The 24,297-nt window shown below is 37.3% G+C and overlaps 1 protein-coding gene across 12 annotated transcripts in view; it reads right to left on the reverse strand.

Moving 5' to 3' along the window:
* The window catches only part of OPA1 (OPA1 mitochondrial dynamin like GTPase), an 86,478-nt gene that overhangs the window by 14,668 nt on the left and 47,513 nt on the right, over nt 1-24,297 (reverse strand). For all 12 annotated transcript variants that reach the window (XM_072792104.1, XM_072792105.1, XM_072792106.1 and 9 more), the window contains 8 exons: nt 23,795-23,960; nt 21,648-21,800; nt 19,978-20,086; nt 19,400-19,479; nt 15,601-15,741; nt 13,709-13,825; nt 12,102-12,195; nt 11,283-11,393 (listed from right to left, as the gene is read on the reverse strand). In XM_072792104.1, the coding sequence (XP_072648205.1) occupies nt 11,283-11,393; nt 12,102-12,195; nt 13,709-13,825; nt 15,601-15,741; nt 19,400-19,479; nt 19,978-20,086; nt 21,648-21,800; nt 23,795-23,960 (971 nt within the window). The remainder of the gene's footprint in view (nt 1-11,282; nt 11,394-12,101; nt 12,196-13,708; nt 13,826-15,600; nt 15,742-19,399; nt 19,480-19,977; nt 20,087-21,647; nt 21,801-23,794; nt 23,961-24,297) is intronic.

Genomic DNA, 24,297 nt, shown 5'->3' on the forward strand with positions numbered 1-24,297 from the left:
GAATACATACTTTCAATTCCTTAATGCTCCCCTGCCCCACTGCTTTCTCTTGGTTGTCAGCAATCTTGGAAAAAACAAATTTGGCAGAAGTGAGAAAAAAAGATTACAAAGCTATGAGGGTGGATGGTTCAAAGTGGTGGTAGCAGGCAAACGTTTGAAGGTTTTTCTGGATAAGAGAATCAAGATCAAGGCAGAGCATTCTTACGATGGGGATGACATGAGCATCTTTGGAGAAAGGACAGACATAATGCAGGCATAAACACACACAGGAAGTGCCCGGGTCCTGGATACAGGTGGGGATTAGCTTTCAAAGCAGAGTGTACGTTTTGAATGTTCTGTGTATGTTTTGCTAGAATATAGCCTTTGAGATACCTGACCTATTTAAAGTAACTAGTACCATATGAAGAAAAGGAGAAGAAATTTAGCTTATTCTGATAAATGAGAGACCAGAAATACGAGCAATGGCAAAGAAGTGAAGATTGGTGGTGGTAAGGGAAAGCTAACCTAAGATGTCCTCAGGAAAAATGTTCCAGAAATGTGCAGAAATTATGTCCCTAAGACCACATTAAAATTTTTGTTAAAAAAAAATAGAAAATTTTTATTAGAATACAATGTTACAGTGGTTATCTCTGGGTAGTGCCAATTGTTTTAAAGATTTGCCATCTATGTTTTCTAATTTCCATGATGCATATATACATGTACCAGTTCTATGCTAATAAGAGGGATTAAAACAAACGCCTCAAATCCTGGTAGTGTACTTGGTGGAGACAGGCAGTCTGTCTGTACCTATGACTCAGAGAATGAAGTGGTGCCTCAAGGAGACTAAACAGGCGAGGTTAGAAAGACTTGAATTCCTTCACCAGGAAACAGATCTAACTGAAGTGAATAAAAAACAGCCAACTCATTTCTACAACGGACAATACTAAGGAAGAAATGAAACAGCTGTCTTAAGAGAAATTAAAATGGACTATTTCCATATGTAGTAGGTAACAATGAGGCAGGGAAAATCTATCATCTTACATGGGTTGCATGAGCTGAAATTTTTACCAGTCTCAAGAAAGACTTAAACTCATTTTGCAGATATAGATCCACAGTGGGCATTTACTAGAAATCAAAAGAATTCAAAGTGAATCCCAACCACCAGGGAAGACCTCATGATGTGCAATTACTATCTAGTCCCATGAAATGTCTCATGGCATGACTATCACCAAGAAATTATTGGGAAAATATTCAGTCACTTTTAAAATTGATCATAATTAGCTTTGTCATTTCCACGAATACAGTAATTAAGAATATGAAATTTCTAAGGCAATTTTGAATTATGCTTATTTGGGAAAAGAAACAGTTTAGAAATGTATAAAATAGTAAACAGTTAAGACTTCTTTTGCCTTTTACTCCCCTCTTTACCCTGAGAACTGAGAACCCTACTTCATAGAGATTACCAGTTTTAACATGCACCAATTCATCCTTTAAGACTGTTGCTTGGCGGGGTGGGGGGTGGGGGGCGGGGGGCGGCGGCTCCGCCCCTGCCCCCCCCAAAAAGACCTTTCCTTTTAAAAAAAATATATTCATATCTTGCTTAATTTTATTTTTTTAACATAGTGTTTCACAGGCCAGTAGGTTGTTTTATGATTAGATTTAGTTTCAATGAGTAGATTTCATTTTTTTTCCACCTTAGCAACGGAAAGAAAACATAAAACATAATTAAAAAAAACAAAACAATCAAAATTTAATCCCAACTTTAAGATGTTACTTCATTCTTAAACTCTCAGTAAGGAAGTGGCAAGCATGATTAGGTGAAAAAAGTCTCATTTCTAGCTGAAAATATGTACATTGGCCTTTTTGTATATCACAATATACACATAAACACGTATCAAAACACATAAATATAATCTACTTTAAAATGATAAAGACCTGTCTCATTTTTATTCCTAGTTTTAATAAGTTAAAATTGAGTTTAAGGCAAAAAGAATATACTTGCTAATAAAACACTGAACACCAGTAACCTGTATAACATAACAGAGAAGTAAATATCTTTTTAATCTTGCACCAATTTATCAATATCCTCAATGCTGCCTTTAAAAGATAAGACTTAGGCCATGAAAAATGTGTTTGATTCTAAATGCCCCATTTTGAGTCTGGATTTTCTCATCAATAACCTGGAAAGCACACCACTCAGGCTCGTCACATGAAATTCTGTGTGTAAATAACTACTTCTCTAACACAGAGGCTTCTCCCCGAGGATTACTGTATTCTTTGTGCCATGTCTCTCTCTCTCTCTCTCTCTCTCTGGCTACAACACAAAGCAGAGTCTACTTCACCTACGTAGACTCAAGGTAAAAATAATCCTTCCTTAGTTTCTTTGTCAATTTCACCTTACTATGAAAAATATTAGTTCACAAAGGCAAAATTTAAAATCCAATTGCTTTTACCCTGAACAGGTGCCTTCAAGACTTCACAAACTGATAACACAAAACAGAAAGAAGTAATCTTTTTCTGCATGGACGAGAGAAACATTCCAAACTTTCCAGTTTTAAAAATATACTAGTTTCTACTAATAACCACTCCATAAAATACACAAAAGGTACATAAATGTCAAAAAGAATGAAAATATTCCAATCAACTTAAAAATGCCTAACAAACACAAAAGCTTATGAAAGCGTTTTGGTAAACTGGACGGGGCTGGCAATTAGGAAATCACTGGTGTCCTAGAAGTGGTATCATTAGGAATGAAAGTCGTATCACAGGGTGTCAGCAGGGGAGTGGGCGGGTGGAGACAGGGGTGAATGCAGCAAATGCAAGCTGCTCTACAAGAGAAACGATATGGTGGCTTTCCTGCTTTCTGGCAGGACAGAGGGTTAGAAAGTTCCTTAGGAGAAGAGTGAGCTTCCTTCTTCCTCCTTTGTAAGCAGGGTGGGGCTGGGGGGGAGGGCGCGGATACAGACAGATAAAGAATCTGTATTAAAAGGTCATAATTAGACAGTCACGGAACATACCACACATACCATACAAAGTATGGTGAATTTATGAAAGAACTGTATCACTTTAGAACAATAAATACACATGAATTTTTAAAATTTGAGAGAGAGAGAGAATGCACACAAGCAGGGGGAGGGGCAGAGGGAGAAGCAGACTCCCTACTGGGCAGGGAGGCGGTGGGGGGGGGCGGGCGGGCAGGACCACACACGACACAGGGCCGTGGACCCTGGGATCAACACTTGAGCTAAAGGTAAGTGCTTAACTGACGGAGGAGCCACCCAGGTGCCCCTCAAATTTTTCTTTCTTAAACTGGTTATTTCAGTTGATCTATACAGTTGCTTAAGGTGGGAAGTCTGCCTTCTGCTCAATTAAACAATACTGGTAAGGTTTTTAATCAGTGGAGGAAGGTAAATAAGTAGCAAGGAGGAAAAATCCTGGTTGAGCAAGTGATAATAGTCTGGAAGAAGACACAGTGAGAGACATGAAAAGGAGACAAAGGGAAAAGACGGCTCAGAAATGTGCCAGATGTCAGGAGAAATTACAATTATTGGCCAAAGAAATGCAGTAACGGTAGTCAGATATAAGTGAAACTATAGGGGTTACAGTCCTTACACTCCAAGCTTTCTCTCCAGGGCACCTTACTCTAATCTCTGTGACTGTGTCTTTATAAAAAATCTGGCCTATGTACCTAGATTTCTACAATTCAATGCCACCTGTTCCCTTTTCAAACCTCTTTAAGGTTAATTTTCTCTGGTTACACAGACACAAAATGAATATGCTACTTCAGATAGAGTTCAAATAATTACCCAATTTTCAACAGTCACACAGTTTCTAAGACTCCACTAAAAGAAGATATGTCGATTTTATCCCAATTAATAAAATGACAACTTTTATTCCTGTAAATAGGAAGAATTCTCTGAAGTGTGGACTTGGAGGCAGAAGGGTGGGTGGTACCCAGCAAAAATCCCCTATGGAAACTTGTTAAAATTTGTATGCCAGAGCCCTACCCCCAGAAAAATAGTTTTAAATACGAGTTCCCTTTTCCATAACTTTAACTTCCAGATTCTGAGTATAATGATCATTTTGTAGGATAATTTTCAGTCTCACACTACCTCATGGCCACTATTTTCATCCATAATGACTTTCAAGGATATGGCAGGTTTGCGAGAAGTTTAGGAATGTGGAGTAACCAACAGAAATTAAATTTGAGAGTATCCTGATATTCTTCTTCTCTAAATAAAGAACAACAAAATCATTCTGGCTGAGGGTTCCATCTAGATATGTTCTGACTACTTTTTACTCAAGTTTTACCATGGCACAGAGATATATTTCTTAACTATCCTATAAATTAGAATCGTGCTTTATTTATTTATTTATTGCAGTGGGTTTTTTTTTTTTAAAAAAAAAAGATTTATTTATCTGAGAGGGAGAGAGAGAGCGTGTGCACACACACATTGGGGGAGGGACAGATGGAAAGGGAGAGAGAATCCTTTTGGAGCAGACTCCCCGCTGAGTGCGGAGCCCTACGTGGGGCTTCGTCCCAGGACCCTGAGATCATGACCTGAGCTGAAATCAAGAGTCAGCTGCTTAACTGACCGCGCCACCCAGGCACCCTTAGAATTATGTTTTAGATCTAATAAAAAAAATCTTTAAGAAAATTTTAATTGAAGTATAGTTGACACGGAATGTTACATTAGTTTCAGGTGTACAACATAGTGATGTGACAAGTCTATGCTATTCTACGGGCACCACAAGCTTAGCTACCATCTGTCACCATACAATGGTATTACAATACCAATGATTCTATTCCCGACGCTGTACCAATAAAGGATCTTTCTGGACTTAAGCAGCTATGGTGCGTTTCTCTTCCAATTTTAGCTTTTAAAATGGCAGTAATGGTTCATTCTGCTGTCACGCCCTTTTTATCACCATAATTTCAAAAATATACTAACATACTAATAATGGACAAAGTTTTCAGTTTAATAATGATTTCTGTTAGTAAATATCTGATGCTCAGAGAAAAATAAAATTTCCATTTAAGTTTTCAGAGTCAAAACTGAATCTTATGCACACTGAGATACAAAGCTGGTAACTTTGCTCTTTTCTCATTATCAAGAGAAAGCACAGGATGGATTATAAGAGGAGACTGGGAAAGTGAAGAGACACAAAGACAAGCCCCACCAGCATTGTATACTCCCAAGAGAAACAAACTTTAAGTTTTAAGAAACAATTGCTGGCTGTCTGGGAGATGCCCAGGCATCAAACAATAAAGAACAGTCAACAGAGGCGAGAGGCCGAGCACGCTGCTGTGACTCCTGCTCCCTAATCCCCGGGCTCCAGTGAAAGGCCAGCTGTTGCCACCTCGCGTAGGGAGTCAGCAGAGCAAATTAACTGCAGGAGAAAAAAGCTGCGGATATTGGAAAATTCTAATTTGCTAGGCTGTATAAGCTATACTATTTTTAACATTAAGGACATCAAACTGTATAATTAAAATAAAATAAGCCTGTGCAGTGGCAAGCCCAAGTAAAGGAGTTTATCACTGTTGCACATTTAAGTAGGGAATGAGATGGAAATAGGAAGTTTCTCAATTTTTACTGAAGCACATCTTCAATTCATGTAAAGACAAGAAGTAGGAAGCAATAAATTGAAGCCTATTATCACACATTTCAACACTCCTAGCATAAAACCACCACAAAAACAAAAATGAAAAACCAAAACCCTCACCAATCTTTATGCTCAAGTAAAGATTCTCTATCTGTTAAAACTAGATCTTAAGACTCTAAGCATGAACACATCACATTGAAAAGTTGTGTCTGAATTCTGGGCAACTTACACACTACCTAATTAACTACGGGAGAGTTTGATAGCGTACAACGTGAGATATTTACAGGTCATAAATTACCTTTCTTCAGTCTGGTCAGTGGCTTGGTTTACACTTTAGCGTTCCTTCCTTATCTAGATGTTCTATCAGTTTTCATATCATTTGAAAGTTTAAATGTTAAATGACTAATACTATGCTTTTCTGACCCACTCCATAAAGGACACTGTTAACTGTAAGCTTCCAAACGCAAAGGACTATATTTTAGGTAATTATATTTCTCAAAGGCTTAACTTTTCTCGACTTATCTTGGCACAGTAGTTAAAAGGCCTGGACTCAAATCTTGGCTTTACCACTTACGTGTTTACCACTACGTGTTTCAAGGTTTCCATTTCTTTATAAAGTAAGAAAATGACTGTACCTATGAGAACGCATACAAGGCCTACAAGCTAATACCTGGCACAGGAAAAGTATCTAAATACTAACTCACATTCATAAACAGTTTCAAGTTTTGATATAAATTTTAAAAGAAATGCATTGTAAAGTAAGGGAAAGACTATACATCTTAGTGATCTAAATGACTTGTGATGCCCCCTTAATTCCTCGGTCTCAATGATTCTTTGATTATGTACACAGAGAATGAAGAATAATTCGGGCTTTAGTGAATAAGAAAGAAACCTAAGCTCTCACTCCCAAGCAATTGATATAAAGGTCCCAAACTAACAATAACTTAGTTAACAGTTGACACGACATTCATATAACAAGTAATAAAAGAATTCCATGCTGTTTTGCTGAAACTCAGCAATTGTTACCAGTGCCCAGATATTCCATTTCCAGGGTGGGACAGAGAACAAATTCCAAAATGTCTATGAGATGTTAGCATTATCAGTTGTTTTATATGATGACAATCATAAAATAGATTTTATAAATCATAAAACAGCTCATTATGAAAAGAAAAATCTGAATTGAGCTATATTCTATATAATCTTTCCCTCTTCAAAGAAAGCATTTAAACATATAGTCTGTTTCAATAAAGAGATTAAACACATTATTACAAATTATACTGGAAATCCAAATAGGTTCTATCTAAGTTGATGTTGTATTTATAAATTTTTTTTTAAATTTTTTATTTATTTATGATAGGCACACAGTGAGAGAGAGAGAGGCAGAGACACAGGCAGAGGGAGAAGCAGGCTCCATGCACCGGGAGCCCGACGTGGGATTCGATCCTGGGTCTCCAGGATTGCGCCCTGGGCCAAAGGCAGGCGCTAAACCGCTGCGCCACCCAGGGATCCCTGTATTTAAATATCTATTAAAAAAATCCTTTGAAATAAAATTTGCTACAAAGTCAAAAGTATTTCATCAAGGTCATAATGGGCATATTTCAACACTAGATAGTTCTAAGTGTAATTAGATAATGCAAATAAGGAATTAAGGTGGAAAGAAGAGCTATATACAGGAGGTGCGGCGCCTGACTGGCTAAATCAGTAGAGCACGTGACTCTTCATGTTCGGGTCATGAGTTCGAGCCTCACGCTGGATATGGAGCCTACTTAAAAAAAAAAAAAAATTGTCCAAGAGGTACTCACTGCCTTCCAAAATATTCAGAGATCATAGTTTTCAAATTCTCATTTTTTCTAAATCATTTTCATATGACCATGATCCATTTATGTAAGCAAATCCAGTTATAAAAATAAAATCAAACCATTTTTTACGCTTTTTACATAAAAATAATTTCAGATATGGAGAAAAGTGGTAAGAACACTACAAAGAACATATTTTTCCTGAATAATTTATGGTCATTACATCCCATAAACCCCAAATTTGTACTGTGTTCTAGCTATAAATAAAGATATCTTCCTAAGCAATCTCAATTTAACAATAAAAATTTAAAAATTAACACTATGTAACATCCCATTCAAGTTTTACCAACTGTCCCATTAATGTCCTATAAAACGAGATCAGGGTCTGGATCATACACTGTTTGTTTTCATGTTCTTTAGTCTCCTTTGACCTGGAATAGTTCCTCACTATTTTCTGGTTTCTCATGGTCTTGACACATTTGAAGATTACATGCTACTTATTCTACAGACTGTGCCTCAATTTGGGTTCATCTGATGTATCTTCATAATTGGATTTAAGTTACACATCTTTGGCAAAAATATCTAAGAAGTGCTGTTGGTTTTTTTTTTTTTTCTTTTTTCACTGCATTCTGCAAGGTGGAACAGTTCTGATTTGACTGTTACCGAGAATATTAACTCTGACAGCTTGATGAAGGTGGTTATTGCCAGGCTTATCCATTGTAAAGTTACTCTTTTTCCTTTTTAAATTATTTTGTGTGGAGATACTTTGCGTGATTATACAAATATCCCATTCCTCATCACTGATTCTGTTCATTTATTTATATAATTCATTTTACTCATTTATATAATTATCAATTTGTGGAATCCTATTTTATTTAGTGGGTTATAATTTGTACTGTCATTATTTACTTTGATACCCAAATTGTCCTACTTTTGGCCAGCGGGAGTGTTTTCAAGCTGGCTTTTGCACCTTGCTGACGTCCCTATCATCCTTCAAATACTTCCTTACTTTGTTACCTTCGGATGCTCCAGGTTCATCCTAACCTTTTCTTGTTCCAGCTATGGAGTCCACCTCTCCAAGGAGGCCTGGTTCCTATGTTGGACTTCTTTTCTCGAGACTAGAAGGGGTGGGCTCTTGTCTCTTTGATTTTCCTAACTCAAGACAATCAGTGAATATCCAAAGTAAAGTAGTAAAAAGATTTAAAATGGAGCAAGTTTAATAAGACTGGCAAAAAACATGATGCACCAAACTTTCCCAAATCCACAATACTCTACTCTGTACTATTCTGAAATTGTGGTAAAAACTCCTTTGTTTCCCTTTCTCTAAATTCTATTAACACGCTATATTCTAATTGAATATGCTATACTAAAAACTTCGATCCAAGTAATACAGTAGTTACTGTTAAAGCTAAATTGTCTGGCTGAAGGGATCCAAGATCATATCCTTAAGTGTTACATGAAAGATAAACAGTACGGAAACGGTACTCCCAAGATTCTTCTCCAACTAATGGACCATATCATGGCTCATCTCCTTTACTGTGAAGATGAAGCCGAGTCACTGGTGAAACACTTCCTGTCAATGACATTATTTGGTACATTAACACAACCATAATTTTATAGTAAATCATTCCAAGCAAGTCACAGGAGTACTTTCTCGGGGAAAAAAAGCAGGATAACATGAATCTTGGTTTGATGGGCACAAATCTGTGTTAGCGATACACCATTTTTTTTAAATTATCAAATTGGGACTGCAAAGTAATGGGGTTGTATAAAGCTCTCTTAGAAAACGTAAAAGATACATTGTTTTTAATTACTTAAAATTACATATGCTAGTAAAATACAGTGAAGTATTCCACGGTCTGATAATCATGTCCTGAGGGATACAAAAGAAATATATCTGTACACCTTACAACACTGGCACACCTCTTCCTGGAACAGCACTAACAAAGCATAAACTTGTGAGGCAGGGACTTGCAAGTGGTTTTTGAAGTTATTTTCCCAAAGCCCCTCCTAGTAATATAATAACTAATTGGAGGCATTTTTACAAAGAGGCTAAGGCTCTGAGAGATAACGTGCCTAAGGGAACACAGCTAGTGAATGGCAGTGCACAAACACAGATCGTCTACGAGTTAGCACAAACTTACTCTGATCAAGTGGCATGAAAGAAACAAAAAGAAAAGCAACAGAAAACAGAATATGAACTAAAATAAGATACACTTCAAAATAAAGATTAAGGGAAGAAAGGGCAGAAAAGACAGCAAATGACGAGCTGAGGTAACAGAGGAGGCGACGGTGCCAGTGGAGGAGCACGCTGCTGAGGCCTGGCGGGGGTGGGGTGGGGGTGGGGGGGCAGGGTTTTGACAGGAAAACCACTGGTTTCTCTTGGATATTCTAGGGAGCGTATTGTAGTGACCTAACTTCAGATTAAAAATGATTTTCAAATGTGAGGAACTTCTTCTTATTCCGTATCTGCTTTCTCTTACATACCGGAAAACTCCCAAGATGGTAAATTTAAGTATATGCTGAAAGGAAAAATACCGTTTGGGAAAATTAAATGAGGAGAAGCTTGTAACAAACGAGGTAAGCTCAAACCGAAGCACCAACCTCAGTGTTTTTATTTTTATTTAACATCACTCCTTCTGGGATTTCCTTGGGTTCTCAAAGCTCTAAGTAAATCTTAACATGCAACTCAAATACTTTAAAGCTAGGAACACCAGCATTCAGGAAGAACCAAACGTCTCCAGAGAGAGACCAAGTGATCAATAAGGCCAAGTTAGGTTGGGGGTAGGGGACGCGTGACGGAAGGGACAGCCCTACGGGCCAGTGTAGGCGTAACGCCTGACCCGGTTGAAGAGGGTGCTGGTGGCGTGGCCCAGTAGTGGGCGAGTATCCGTGTAGCAGGGCAGTCCAGTCTGCTGCAGAGTTCTGGAGCACATGTAGGATGAAGAGGGAGTCCACTACCAAAGCATGGCCTGGCTTCAGGAGGTGCTGGCGCAGGGGAAGAGGCAGGAAGGATAAAAGGGGATCCGCCTACTACACAGTGCCAGTGCATGAGCTCCCTGAAAAGGAGTCTGTGAAGAAGGGTAACATGGCACGGGGTATCCGAGCCTGCATGAGGTAAAAGGGGTGTCAACACAGGGCAAAAGGGATGCTTGCGCAACGAAGGGGACAGTGACAAGTCTGCATACATAAGGGAAGGCTGATCAAAGTAAGTAAATATATTAAGGAGAGCTGGGAGCCAGATTTCTCTTTCCTCAAAGAAAAAGGAGACTACTAGGATGAACCCTGAGCTACCAAATTATAATGGAAAGTATCATTGTTAACTTAGGGCTTCCAACACAGACATATACTTGTGATTAGAAACAGAGATATAAATGTGTGGACAGGTATCCACACACGTATACAGGCGTGCACAGAGACCTGAATGCAGGCAAAATCTGTTCCCCAGCTCTTTCCACGGAGAGAGTCTGTGAACAGTGATAGTCCAGTAACAATCAGCACATCTAGCTTCCTACTCTTGACTTCTAAATACCATTCTCCAGAAAAAGGAAGCTGGATCAGGGAAAGTACAGGCTGAGCATGAACATCTTCTTACACAAAAGGACAATACTAGGACGACACAGGATACTTGAATGGGGTCTGAAAATTAGATTCAGCAATGTATCAGTGTCAACATCCTGATCTGGATGGTTGCTAGGAAAAAAAATCCTTGTTTCTAAGAAATACACCTTAAAGTACTTGAAAGTGATGGGGCGACAGGTCAGCAACTTTCTTGCAAATAGTTCATGGAAAGAAAGTTCTTTGTATACACTTCTACAGTTTGCAATTAAATGGATGAACGAATAATGGAAATGAGGAAAGAGAAAAGGCAGCACGGGGCGGAGGGCGGGAAGAACTACTTACTGAGGTCTTCAGCCAGCTGAACTCGTTTGCCAGTGAGCAGTTTTACCTTCTTTTCACTGTCTTCAGCAAAATCTTCCAACACCTCTTTCACATTTTTCTCTAGTCGTCTGACTGTTCAAAGTAAACAAAAACTTGAGGAGCATCGTTATTATGAATGCATATGGAGGATAAATTAGCAATACATGGAGAGTAAGTTTGGATTTTTCTCATGTCAGACTTACAGAGTTCAGATTTCTCACAGCTATAGGGAGAATCTCTACCTGTTATATAGTACTTTTGTCCAACATGAATCTAATATCCTCAGAGAAACTCATATTCTCAAGTCCTAACACTTTAAAGAAGTGCAGATTTCCCCCCAAAAAACTTAAGTGATGCTTAGGAGTCCTTTTCTAACAGTTTTTGTGTAATGAAGGGAGACTCCTGGTATGTTTTATCTCCCATCTTTTCCAATTATGATTTACTTTCATTACTATTTTATGGGCAGATGATAATTTTCAGTTTTTCTAACAGATTTATTTTCATTTAAATTTATTATTTGCAAGAGAGAGAGAGCATGCATGCGTGTGCGTGGAGGGTGGGACAGAAGGAAAGGGAAGGAGAAAATCTCAAGTAGAATCCCTGCCAACTCAGGGCAAACCTCAAGACTCAGATCATAACCTGAGCTGAAACCAAGAGTTAGAGGCTTAATCAACCGAGCCATCTTAGGTGCCCCCAGTGAATCTATTTTTAAAGAATCACTTTGATATCTGTCTATTAAAAATGAATGCTATTGCTATTTTTTTGATGTTAGAATTAGAAAGTGATACCTCTGTGGCTTACCTTCAGTGTTTGTAAGTTGCTGCCTTAAAGTATTTGCAGTGATAGCAAGCATACGCTGTATTCGCCAAAACAAGACGACATCATTGCATTCCAACTGAAATTTAGGAAATGAAGATTACAGATGCAAATTTAAAAAATGAAAGCTATGACCATAAACACACACAACTACTAAATTAGGCTATTATCTACACCCTAAACTTTAAAAATCTCAGACCTAACTAATACATATATTCCTTTTATTTTTTTTACCTAATACATATACTCCTTTTTTTTTTTTGAAGATTTTATTTATTTATTTGACAGAGAGAGCCAGAGAACACAAGTGGAGGGAATGACAGGGGCGGAGGGAGAATCTAAGCAGGGAGCCCGACGCAAGGCTCAACCCTAGGACACTGGGACCTGAGCCGAAGGCAGATGCTTAACCGACTGAGTCACCCAGGTGCCCCTATACATTCCTACTGAAGATATAAGCCACTGAATCTTTTCTGCAGGTCAATGAACTTCTGCATGATTTGGCTTCAAACTGCCCCTCACCTATAGAGGTTTGTTTTGATTCCAATGACAAAGCAAATCAATTTGGGAAGTAAAGAATTTCATGATTTATATACAAGTAGAAAATCACAGGATATAACCTTAATTTTTATTTAGTTTCAGTTAACAACCATGTTAGCTTAAATACACCCTTAGGTTAACCTCTTTTCTTTGTGCACTCAAGCCAGTTTTGTAATGCAGCTGTAAAAAAAATAAATTAATGATATGTTTTAAAAGAAGCTTATTCTGTAAAGAGGTCTTTTCAACAATTAGGCAAAAAACTTGCCACTTTTTACACAAGTATATTTAAATAAAAATTTATTTTAAGCTGTAGAAAACTCAAAAGCATTTTACGAGTCTCAAATAAGATCATTGCTGAATAGCTCTTTCAGAATGATACTCTAAAAAAGCGTTTCTGCTTGTAAGAAAATGCTCAAAACACAATCAGTCTGCTGCCACCTAGGGGTTACTCTGTGAAACGTGGCATTAAACAATGTACAACTTTATATACTTCTTTTAAGTAAGCAGAGATTTTAATGATATAAAGAAAGAATTACAATAGACAGGAAAAAGCACAACAAAAAATTGTTTTTACAGTAGGATTTCCACTACCCAAATGGATTGTTATTGTCATACACGTGCAGATACACAGTGTATAGAAAGAGTTGAACATACACATAAAATATTAATTAAAATTCCTCCTAGGTCAGGGAATTATAAGTGACTTATTCATTAATAAGGAATATTAAAATAACTGGCTATGTCCTTTTGAAAATTTTTTTACATTTTTTATTGCATTTCCACGAGAACATACTTTCTAATATAAAAAGCTAATTCTTAAAAAAAAATTAAAAAGTGGTTTAATGCCTATTATCTGCATACACAATCTTTTAGTGTGTAAAATATAAATTGGTAAATACCTCAGAAAAGACAAGAGTTAGGGTATTCTTCATAACCCACATATGCTTTTCCCAGTAGATCAAAGGACTTAAAACTAATGCTAAAGCTACTTTTTACTTTTAAGCATCTAAACAACAATCACTAAAAGCATTTCCCTTTGTTTTTGGACACCTTACCTCAGAATCTACAAAATGCCTTTGGTAGTAGTAAAAGCCTCTTCGACAAAGGTTACAATGGTTTAGAGCTGTTTTTAAGAAGTGTCTTCTATAAACTTGGTGCCAAGTATCCTTAATCTAAAATGAAAAAAGAAAACAAAAACCAAAGAGTTTCTGGATACTCTGCAGGTTGACCAAACCTATCCTGAAAGGTCAGCTACAGAAGTTATTATAAAAAACATAATTAAAACTAATGGTGATTTTATTATTCTTCCAACCTTTTTTAACCATTTAAAAAAAAATTTTAAGACAAAGATTATATTTACCACTACTCTGACCCCTTACCAGTTTATGTACTTCCAAATACACAATGTTTTTAACAAGGATTGTTGTAGTCATAGAATCATTCTGCAGAGTAGTAGGGTTGGGATTATCATCTCCCCCGGATAGAGGTAAAGAGCCCCAAGGAAAAGAGGTTGTGAGCCTAATCGAAGGACAGAGTTAGTTAGGACTAGGAAGCTGGTCTCAGACCATGTCCATCAATACAACATTTCCTTTTTGATTATTACATTTCATTGCTGCCACAGCAAAATGACCCCCCAATGTCATTACTATGAGGTTTGTTAGAGTGTTCAAGGTTCTTTCACACCATTGCCTTTTCTGAGCATGACAGTAATAAAGTTAAGCAGGTATAGCAAATATCATCAATGCTGTGTGACGGATGAAAACAGTGAAATGTTCAGAGATTATACTAGTTACTAAAGGTATTATTACTAACGAATGGGATGAAACTGTGCTAGAATCCACATCTCTGACATGTAGCCCATCTGCTATTCTTGCCATAACGTTTTGCTAACTACTTTATAGCTTCATAGAATACACTGAACAAAATGTCTCTTGGAAAAAACCTGAGATTTTCTTGCTGAGAAAAAATAATTAAAATACACAGTCAATTCGTATCCTAATATGTGGGCAAAGTCCAAATGTGGATAAATTAAACTTACATTCAACTAATAATTTCATGTATCATTAGTTTCAGTTTCATTTTCAATTTTTATAAATAATGCTAGATTTAACAGCTTGAACTGCTTTGAGTTTTACCCGGTTTCTTTTCTTGTTCTGACCTCTGGTGGAAATCACATTAAGTATACTCATTTCTCAAGTGCAGAAACAGATCATCTCTAAAAGAATTTATGTGTGGTTCTGAAATTTCTTATATGATTATTTTTCCCCTTAGAATTATTTTTCTAATTGGGTTTCACTTAAGTTAACTTAAGCTAATGTTAAAATGAAGTTTCGATTCCTTACACCCTAACTGGGGCACACAAGCCCAGAAAGTTGTTTTTTTTTTTAATTTCCCAAATAAGTATCATGAAGTATTATGACATAAAACATAGTCTAAACTGTAATTATTTTTATTCTTATATTTTCCGAGTGAGGAAAATGAGATAGAACCCTAAGGCACTATCCAATTTAATAAAAACTTAACATTCATATTTTTTCTAAACCCACTCATATTTGATAAGGTACATGTGACCGAGAAAACACACATATAAGTGAATTTTATCACAGAAGAACTTGTATTTTGCAATCTGAAGGAGTATAGCGTGATGCAGAGATGTGGCGGCCTTTACCCCCTTTTGCCAGAGCTCCTTTCTGACCTTGCCCAGATACCTCACTTTTCTAAGTCTCAATCTCCTCACTTACAAATAAAGCATTACACTTAAAGAAATACCAACAAGAAATCTCTACTCTCTACAGTCAAAATGACTGTTTTTTGTCAGCAAAAGTACACATGACCAAAGTCAAATCAAGCACTTAAATATCCAAGTAACGTGTGAGAAGTAGTAACATTTTACCGTAAGAAACAGAGATTAAGGAAGTAAGTTCATATCATCAGCAGTATGTATTACCAAGCTTGGGTCCACTTCTACTCCTCGGGATTCAAGGTTCTTTCGGACTGTAGTTATCTCATCGCTCGCCAGATAGGCTGGGTGCTCCTCGTTACACTTCAGCATCTTCTCCAATTCACTCTTGGTTTCATTATGCACAAACTTTAAATTGTTTAAAAGAGGACTGTGATTTAGATGGATCATGATTTGGCAAATGCTTATAAAAACAGAGCCCTAGTTTTAATAAATATATTGCTAATGCACCACAGGGAACACGAGCTCCACATAGGAAACAAGAACATAGTATCTTGGCTTATGAATACAGAATATTGGTATTCTGGATTATGAAGGCAGAAGAAGTTGGACTTAGGCAAGGCAAAAAAAAAAAAAAAAAAAGGAAATTTAGCCTTATTTGTTATATATTTCGCTTTTGCTGAAATGTTTTATTGTCAAAGTTACCTCACCAGGTTCCTGACTCTGTAAGCTTCTTGACCTTAGGATGGGATGTCAGTCTAGGAAAAAGGACCCTGAACATGGGGAGAGATAATGTTCTATAAATGCCTCGTATCTAAGAACTAGATGACTGTAAGGACTTGCACCTGCTGTCTTTTTTGATAACTATGAAATTCATAGTTGGATTTTTTAAAAAACTCTTTTCATTAAAATTGTGCTTTAGACTGTTTCTGCAAGGTGTCTATCATCCCTCTCTTTAAGATTATTTTATTTTTTTAGAGATCTTATTTATTTATTTGAGGGAGAAAGAGCATGAAAGACAGAGCATGAGCAGGGGGAAGGGGCGGAGAGACAGAGAGGGAGAACCAGGCTTCCCACCAGGGAGCCAGATGGATCAAGGACCCAGTATCTAGGGATCATGACCTGAGCTGAGCTGATGCTTAACAGACTGAGCCACCCAGGCACCCCTAAGGTCTTATTTTTAAAGCAATCTCTACACTCAACATGGGGCTCAAGCTTACAGCCCTTAGATCAAGGGTAGCACGCTCTACCCACTGAGCCAGCCAGGTGGCTATCATTCTTAAGTATACTTCCAATCTCTTCTCTGTAACTGTTCACAGTCTGATGACCAAAGGAGTAAAAGATACATAGTAGTGACAGATATAAAAATAAGATTTTTATGCCGTGTCAAATCACGTTTATCTTTTCTTTTCAATCCTTTCAAAATTGCATGTTAAAAAAAAAAAGTCTAGCTTCAAATGCACTGATTACTCTGAACAAGCTACTAGCACAGCACTTTGCCCCAAACTGTAACAAACTACGATATCCAAGTACTCACAGAATAAAATATAAATGCAAATAACTGGCTTATAAATGAAACTACTAATATTCTCTGAAAACACGACATTTAGAAGAGAAATTTTACAGTTTCCTTAAACATTTGCTCTTGGTCTGAAGTAAGATGGAAATCTCCCAGTTAGATGATACTCCCCAACTCTCGTCCTGTTTTCACTTCCATCTGTGCACCTGCTCCCTGACCACACAGCGTTCAGGAGAAGACTACTCTCCCATCCACCCTGAACGAGATCACCACAGTTCAGCTCAGGCAAGGTGAGAATGTTTCAAAGGGATGGATTTTTCCCTAGAAAACTAAGGAAAAAGTAACAACATAAAAGCACAAAATAGTTTTCAGAACAGAGACTTATCTTTAACATAGGACGACCTAAAATGTCTTTTTCCACTAAATCAGTCATTCAAAAAGACAGAAGGAATTGTTACATAGCCACCTAAACTTGCAGCGTGAGACATGGGGACAGTCTCAACCTCTTCCAGAATCTGTTCCTCACCATAACCTCCAGGAATGAGGGTTAGAATAGTGGTTTTCAACAGGGAGTGGGAGGGATGAGAAAAGTCAGAGAATGAGAACGTGATTCAGTGAGTCTTACAGGCAGGGCTTTCTTCTGAAACAGAAAATGACACATAACACACACAAACCGTTCCCCAGGTGGTCCTGAGGTCCCTCCTCCTACGCCCAATGATGGCCTCTGTTTCACAGAGTCTTACGCTGGCTGCCCTGAACCCCTGGGAAGACTCTTCTCTGAAGCGTTTCCATGTTCCTCTCCTAGGCCACGGATCCCTGCACTAATCTTAAAATTAATTCCTCTACTTGCAGAGATTCCTTTTGGATTCAAATTCCTGAGACAATAACTTACAACTAAGAATTATTTCTCTCTGAGAGTGTTTAGACCAAGTGTACTGGCCACTAGTTGCTGAGTTGCCATCATTGATTATTCTGGAGACTTTAGGACTAATTTCCCTTAAGCCTTTATGGTCAGACACCATTTTTCTTCTGAGTTTATCTGCCTCACCCCAGTTCCTTTCAATCAATGCGTCTTTTAGTCTTAAAATCAGAAACCTCTGATGGATCTCCTAGAAATTCCCTTTGACAGACCTCATCCTCTCAGCCCATGTGCAGAGAGAGATAACCGATGCTCCCTGAAAACACGCATGATCCAACCACTAACTCTGTCCACTTCCTTGGCCTCTCTGCAGTCTCTTAATGACTCATTTTTCCACAAGAATCCTATTAGGAAAAAAGAGAAGAGGGAGACTGTCCCTTCACTTTTTTAAGACAAATTAGGACTCACATCTGATAGATTATGAGGCAAAAAAAAGGCATGAAACTTAAAAGAAAATAGGGTGTTGATTATAACTTAAATCTGTATTTAAGACAAAAACAAAAAATTAGTAAGAAAACAGGCATGACATGTAATTTGGTAATTTTCCACTTTTTAAATTTTCTTTCCTGATATTCCATATCTTGGTTTCCTTTCTCTAACTACATGGATTCAAAGACTGAAGAAAAGAAAGGGGATTGGATGCCACCTCTTTTTCGTATTATTTCCTTCACTTATGTATGTTCTGTATCTTGTTTTCACTCTTTTGTTTAAGGAATGAACATAAGAATGAGATGTGGTGTCAAACTAAATCCTAGATAGGAAGAGAAGCCATAATAAGAAATACAAAGATCAGGGACACCTGGGTGGCTCAGGGGTTGAGAATCTGCCTCCAGCTTAGGGTGTGACTCCGGGGTCCTGGGATCGAGTCCTTCATCGGGCTCCCTGTGGGGAATCTGCTTCTCCCTCTGCCTGTGTCTCTGCCTCTCTCTGCGTGTCTCTCATGAATAAATAAATAAAATCTTTACAAAAAAAAAGAAATACAAAGATGGTAGGAAGTGGGGCCTTAAATGTTCTGTACATCTTCCCTCTATTTACTCATCTGTCAAGTTACTATACTTGCTTTTACCATTTTGTTCTTCAGACGTGCTCATTAAATATTTACTGAATAAAAAAATTCTACAGTTCTACTTCCTGTCTGAATTTTTACACCTATTTTGCACACAACAGCAAAAAATGCAGAAGAACAGAATATTTGAACAGACAACAACACAAAAATCCAGAGGTAACAACAGATGAAGTAAAAAAATTAAAAAAAAGAAAAAGTTGCTATAGGTTTTATTCTAATCATATTTCCTCTACATCCTCTGAAATCCTTGTCATTTTTAATTTTTGTTCATAGCTTTAATATTCGCTTTACCTCAAACCAGGAATTGAAATGAACAAAGTAATCTACCACAGAAAGGGCATGGTTCATTTCCCTTTCCTTTTAATAACACAGCTACTTCACTTTAAAAAAAAAAAAAAAACCTTTCTTTTATAGTTTTCTATTTATTCTAAAGATTCATTATGTTTTAAAAAGGCTGATGTAAAACATTTGAAATTATTAAGATTGGTCTGTAGGCATGCAAAAGTTACATTTTAATGCTTGAGTTAAACAAAATTCTATAAGACCAAAGATTTGTTTTTACCTGTTCTTGGGTCCGGTTCTTCCAGTATAACCACCTCTTTTTCCAATCTGGACCTACCATGTTTTCAATTGCGTTTTCAGCTAGAAAAATTTTTAAAAATTGTTTTAATTCACCAAGAATTTTGTCACTTACCAAGCACAAAAATTATAACTACTAATAAATAGTCATTTTCTTAATTACTTCAAACTGCTTGATCAATATAAAATCAGTTAAAATAAACAAAAAGATTACATGATTGATACAGTACATATATAAGAAATAATTTAAGCATATAAGTTTATAATCTCTGAAAGGTATAACTGCTTGTAAAGTTCCTGTAAGTACAGAGTCTTCAATTCAATTATAGTTTTTAAAAATGAGTACATATAAACATGTGTCTATTTTAATATTTTCAGTAGTCACTAAGCAGTTGACCGAAAAATTTCACAAAAAATATTTAACTATGGTATTAATGACAAAGACTATGAAATATTAGTTTTATTTATTTTTTAAAAAACATTTTCCCCCCAATTATCAAGTTGGATAACTTCTCCACCACCGGGAATACTCAAAACTCAACAACCTGTGTCCCTACTTACTATCCTTGAGACGAGCCTGAAGAGCTTCTTCCATAAAATATATAGCTGCATCCCACTGCTGTTTATCAGATATGGAGCGGTCTTCTAAAGCATTGTGTTGAATAACCCTCTGAAATAACAAGGAAAGAAAAACAGCTAATTTGATTTATGCCTTATCATTTTAGTAATTTTATTCAAATTGACAGCTTATCAAATATACAAAATAATAGATGTACCTAAAACAACATAAAAGTATGTCCCTCACACGCAAGTGCAGGAGGTCCTATTATCTGCCTATTGGTCACCTTTCTTTCAAAAGAATGAACAGTGAAGATTTTTTCCTATCTCAAATAAAATAGGCTATGTCTAAGACAGAGAGAGGCATATTATACATGCAGCCACATATAAATCTGCACCCAAAACACTAGTTCTCAGAAATTAATGATTCAGATCACTACTTTTCCTTTTTGCCATATTGTCTGTGTTAGCATTTTCAAAAAAAGAGGAGAAAAACAACCACTGTCTCACTGTTAACATCAATGAAAAGTGTAAAGGAGGGAAGCTTAAAATGTCTAGACCATAAGCCAATATGGGTTATATAAGAAAATTGATTTCTAAATTTTATAACTTTTGAACGAATGAATGAAAAAGGACACTTCTGGGGCGCCTGGGTGGCTCAGTCAGTTAAGCATCTGCCTTTGGCTCAGGTCATAATCCCAGGGTGCTGGGATCAAGACCCCTCATTGGGCTCCCTGCTCAGCGGGGAGTCTATTTCTTCCACTCCTTCTGCCCCTCCCTCTATTTGTGCTCTCTCCTTCACTCTCTAATAAATAAAGTCTTCAAAAAAAAAAAAAAAAAAAGAAGAAGGAAAAAGGACACTATTCTCACAAGAAGCTAATCTTAATAAGGTATTTAACAAGAATGAATATTGTTTTCAAATATGAAGACAAGTATTTGTTTAAAAATAAATTACAACCAGCCCACAGTGAAATAAGCATTTTTCTATTGCTTATTGTTGCATCTTATCTTTCAACAGTGCCTCCTCTGAAGTGTCTGAGCAGAGCAGGTGCTAACACAGGTTTGATTATGGTGATGAGAACGTTCTCCATAACAAAAGATCTGTTGGAGGTGGAGGATTTGGTGCAGGTCAAGAGCTGGGGCTTTGTAACTAGAGCAGGGCTTGTGTTAGGGCTTTGAGAAGGACAATAATAGGACTGCTTAAGAACTAAATAAAATAGTGCTTACAACATATATTGTAGTTTCTAGCACCTTTTAAGCATTCAACATGTGGTAGTTAGCATTATTTTAGGAGTCTAATATTTTATGACTCAAATCCACAGAAAACCAATGAATCTAATTCCTTTCATTACCACCAAGAGTAAAATAAGCAGCAGCTATCTGAGCCATCTGCGGTTCAGGCCCATGTATTGGCGACTGGACAATTTGTGGAAGTTTACAGAAGCCTGTTTACTGTGAAGTTGGACTTTTCTCTGAAATGACAGCCACAAAAGAAATAGCAGAGAAATGTTAAAGGGCTGATTATATACAGATAAAGATGTCTTTCCCTCATTATCTTAAATTCAGAAGCTAATTGAAATGGTCATATAAAGACAACTTCCTCTAAAAAGAGTATCAATTTGAGAAAGTATGTAAAGCCGTAAGGCTGACACCATAATATACAAATGACGTACCAAGCTGTCCTCCGCAAAATCATTCCATTTGTGGCGTTTAATACTTTCTTCTTTAACAGCCTCTTTAAGTTTATCAAATATGTCATCATGTTCTTTCCCTTTTGGTTCTGTCATAAAGCGAGAAAATTCTTCCTGTAGGGTCTCCCACGCAACCTAGATTTAAAAGAAAAAGCCATATTTATAATACAACTTTAATATGTAACATGACAAACACCTGAATTTAAGCCAATAGATGTAATAAATCAACTAACTTATCACAAAATATATATGAAAGCACAAGTTTTTTTTTTTTTTGTTTGTTTGTTTGTTTTTTTAAAGGCAGCAAATACAAACTCCGGCCTAGAGATCTCACACTGGCAGCTGGCGGGGTAGGTGTGGCACCCTGATATGTCTTGCTAGACAAAATGCGGTATTTTAAATTTTAAGAAATTAGTAGCCAGCATTATAAATAGCCTTCATATAAAATCTCGAACTATCTGGCGGCACTGCACCTGCACTCCTACGGGACACTAACCGGAGACAAGCAGGAGCCACCCCTTGAGACAGGTTTGCACTCCAGTCAGCCACCAGACTTAGCTCACTTATTTCATTTTGTACGTGGGAGTCTGCCTGCTTCGTCCACACTGTAGAAAGTTTAAGATTTCACAGTGACTTCTTCACATCTATGCCCTTATGTAAATATATGAAGCAAAGCATCAGTACCTTCAATCACAGCCGAGAAACATTCAACTACGTTATAGCTAACTCCCGATTACTTGGGCAGTGAAAGGAAGAACACAGTGTCAAAAGTAACGAAGAACTAAACCTTCTTATGGTTCAGTGGGCTAGTTAATGCTGTATTTTTTACTCAGCCCTCTTCATTTCAAGCATTAAGAAATCATGGCATAAACCACGTGACTGTCCTAGACTACCCAGTGAGGTATCAGCACCTGTTTCCTGACCTTGAGCAGATCCACATCTTTCTGCCACACCCAGGCATGAAGGGAAAAGCAGCAGGAGACAGAATGGCCACGTCCACTGCTGAGCCTCAGGATGTGACAATACCCGTGGGACAGGGCCCAGACAGATGCCAGGGACAGTTGTGAGGGGAGCTAATGGGGCAGTGGCAGTAAGCCCTCGGTTATTTTAGGGGTAAACGTGGAGAGAACTGACAGGGCTCAGCAATATGCAGCTTCGGCACAACAGCTGTCAGTTCTTTGAAAGAGAAGCAGGAAGACACTGAGTAAAGGGGTGAAAAAGCCAGGAGTGCAGTAGGACAGGAAAAGGGGAACCACACCCAAAGAATTAAAAGTTGACATTTTCTTTTTAAGGTAATGAAAAATAAGATTATCTTTAACGCTGATTCTAATTTTGTGAGCAACCTCACACAGAAGCACAGGACACGCTGAGCCTTTGCTAGAACAATCATTCTTCAGAGTAACACGCATGGCAGATCAACCCTGATGATGAACATCATCACAGTAAAGCAGCTGGCGCTTACTGCAGTTACCATGGGCCCGGGACGTATCATACACATTTCATGTTCACTTACTCCTCATAACAATCTGTGAGGTAGGCAACCTATCCTCCTAATGTACAGACAAATAAACAGAGTAAGCAGGAGTCCAAGGATCCCACAGCTACTAAGTGGTACAGCCAGTGTGTAACAGAAAAGCATTCTTCAAGGTACTCTCCTAGAATTCCTCGTCTAACCTGCTGGCAGGATCCTAAGAAAATGATTATTTACATATAAATGAACCCTGCAGAAACTCAACAAATGAAATGTTTCATTCATTAAATATTTTCCTTAAAATAGTTATTTTAAGGAAATATTGTTATTTCCATATTCTGTGGAATTGTTATCCACAGACAAATTTTTTAAAGAATTTCCCATTCAAGCAAACGTTGCCAGTTTTGTTACATGCTATTTCTGAAACAGAACCGATACCCTCAGATCAACATCATACCAAATAGTAAATTTTTATGATGGCAGCAACTGGTAATAGCATTAAGGTTAACCCAACACAGAGATGAGGAGTAAAGAATAAACGGAGCATAATGGCCCTAAGAAGAGACAGTAGGCTGTGATCGGAATAAAACCTAAAATTCACAGCTCCTACTCCCTTCAGATAATGCTTCTTACCCATTTAATTAAATTATATCCTAACCTCTACTGCTTTATTAGGAAGCTGTTTATCAGTCCACTGTTTAAGCTTGATATCCACTGTTGTATTGAAAGTCCCTGAATTCATGGTCTGTGCAGCTGGAAGATATATGTTTTCAATCACATGAGTTGATACTCTTTCCCACAAGGACTGCTGAAGGATTTCCTCCCTGAAATTAAAAAAAAAAAAAAAAAAAAGTTTCAAGAACACCAAATTTAAATATAATATTGGCTTTAAAAACTGCTTTATCGAAGTATCATTCACTCCAATAATTTGCACGTATTTAAAGTTCTGACATATGAGCACACTGGTGCATAACCACAATCAAGATAATGGCTACAAGTTCTAGCCACTGGATCTGCTTTCTGTTACTAGAGATCAGCTTATATTTTCTAGAGCTGTAAATAAATGCACCCGAACAGCATACTCTTATTTTGCCTGCCTTCTTTCACTGAGCAGATTTTGAGATTCATCCATATTGTTGAGTATATCAGCGTTTCACTTCT

Source organism: Canis lupus, chromosome 22 (assembly GCF_048164855.1).
Source record: "Canis lupus baileyi chromosome 22, mCanLup2.hap1, whole genome shotgun sequence".
NCBI classification, from domain to species: Eukaryota; Metazoa; Chordata; class Mammalia; order Carnivora; family Canidae; genus Canis; species Canis lupus.